The sequence below is a fragment of the Cantharellus anzutake genome (genome assembly GCF_015039405.1).
Source record: "Cantharellus anzutake strain C23 chromosome Unknown EI90scaffold_149, whole genome shotgun sequence".
Lineage (NCBI taxonomy): Eukaryota > Fungi > Basidiomycota > Agaricomycetes > Cantharellales > Hydnaceae > Cantharellus > Cantharellus anzutake.
The window spans coordinates 95,328-97,500 of record NW_024067099.1 but is presented as its reverse complement, the minus strand read 5'-3'; the positions used below and the strand labels follow the sequence as shown (position 1 = coordinate 97,500).

At 50.9% G+C, this 2,173-nt stretch overlaps 1 protein-coding gene across 1 annotated transcript; it reads left to right on the top strand.

Moving 5' to 3' along the window:
• EI90DRAFT_437840 (uncharacterized protein) lies at positions 1-1,011 on the top strand. The gene has a single exon (XM_039067613.1). It carries the CDS (start codon positions 387-389, stop codon positions 960-962), a length of 576 nt encoding a protein of 191 aa, XP_038908606.1. The 5' UTR covers positions 1-386; the 3' UTR covers positions 963-1,011.
• Positions 1,012-2,173: the final 1,162 nt, after the last annotated feature.

Genomic DNA, 2,173 nt, shown 5'->3' with positions numbered 1-2,173 from the left:
GTCACATTTCCACATTGCAGTGTCGTGCGCGTGTCCACGGAGTGAAAACGACTGGGTACGAGTCTGATGTGATGCCTACTGTGTTTTTAACAGCGCCGAAGCCGTTAAACACGCGTAGTGGTGAGCTCAAAAAATGTCTAGGTCACGTGACTCAAGACCTTGATGCGAACGTTTGACCTGGCCCTGCTTGGGGCCTCGACGATGGATGTCAGTCGAGGGGGAGTTCTGCTACCACAGCGAACACCCGGCACGGGCCTAAACCTTCACGCGGTGCCCCTGTTTAAAACTAATTAGGCCTCTAACATCTGAAGGGAGGATGACGTGGCCACCGTGGTAATGCCAATCAACCGCAACCCCGTAAGCCCAGAGCCGCACTGGCTGGAGAGATGCAAGAGCGTGGGTGCATGTCCCGCCATCAAGCCAACCCTTCCTTTTTCTTCTCACCACTACCTTTTTGGGATGACGAGCGCGATAGTGGCAATGCCAATGGTGACCTCCGTAAGCCCAGACGGGACTGGCCAGAGGACTGTGGGTTCAAGTCCCACCGTCACCCCAACCCTTCCTTCTTTTTCTCTTCTCCACTACCTTTTGGGATGGTGAGGTGCAATAGTGGTAGCGCCAATGGTAGCCTCCATAAGTCCATGGGCAGGCCGGAGGAGTGCAGGTTCAAGTCCTGCCATCACCCCAACACCCTTCCGATTCATCTTTCTCTCCACTACCTCTTAGTGATGAGGCGCGATAGTGGTAGCGCCAATGATAGCCCCATATGCCGACAAAAAGTTGACTGCAAGGAATGCAGGTTCAAGTCCTGCCGTCACCCCAACACTTTCATTTCTCTCCACTACCCCTTCTACCAAGGCCTGTCTGCCACATGCCTTTATTCAACAAGCATGAGCAAGATGCCACCAACACCCATCGCCTTTCGCTGCCACTGGAACATTCACCAGCCTACCGTGACATAAACCCGTGAAAGCACCCTCCAACTCACCCACCCGCAAGAACCGCGCACTCAAACATTGACTTAACCATAGGCACACAGCAGCAAAACATGCGGCCCCAACACTGGGGGTCGCGTGTCCTTTTCTTTGGCTCTATCCAACCTCTTTCCACCTCCATTCTCTCTCACCCGTTGTTCAATCTCAGTGCAGGGGTCGCATGCCCCTTTATGTGTTATTGCTTCATCTCACTTTATTCTCCTTCACACCATTGATTACTCGATGTCTCATACTTCCTAGGTCAAACAAATTCCTTTCTTCACATCCTTATGTTCTCCAAACTTTTTTCACCCGAGTCACTATAGTACGGCATATGCCGATAGGCACGGTTACGTACTTTAAAATGAATCCATCCATCCATCCATCCATCCTGGCCCTGCTCGGCAACCGTACACGGGGTGACGATGCGCAACTCCACGACGCGTTTCCCACGAAAAAAAAAACGAACCCCCCTGTAATCAAGGCTTCGCTATTCTGCATTTCGACATGTGATAGGAAGATCGACATGCGCCCACCACGTTGGAGGCATCTGTGATCTTTTACTTTCTGATGCGCGTTACAACCTGTTGTCATTGCATGGCATGGATTGGTCGTTGCGATCGAACTATGGGTCTACGATGTCTTCTAATAGACTCGGCGTAGTCGCAATGCTTGCTTCGTCACATTCATGCAACCGCTGACCTCAACGAAGGTAACCAACGAGCACCTCGACGAGCATATGTTCCTCGTGAATTCACCTGGACGTAGCCAAGGATTGCACGACATGCTATGAAGTTTTTGGACTGCGGAGGATGAGGTCCATGCAACATTGGATCCAATCAACTCAATAATGGAAATATCCCCCAAAGGACACAGAGGGTATCAGATATATCCTGTAACGGCGCAGAATTCATAAAGGGAACCAATCAGCAATAAAGAGGACAAAGTATGTTTCATAAATGACGCGTTTCCTTGCATTACCGTTGCCTCCACTTTCAACGATAGTTGTAAGCGAAATGTCGTTGGCGCCGCGTGCCCACTAATCCTCCTTTAGGGAACAGGAAGGAGTGCTGCGATGATTCCCTCAAGAGGTGGGGTTGCCAACCTGTCAACTACATCATGTCCGGTTTGCCAGTGCCCCTACGACTCCGCAGCGCTGGTCTAATTGCAAAGTCTCTTTGCATTTACGCTCCGGTATA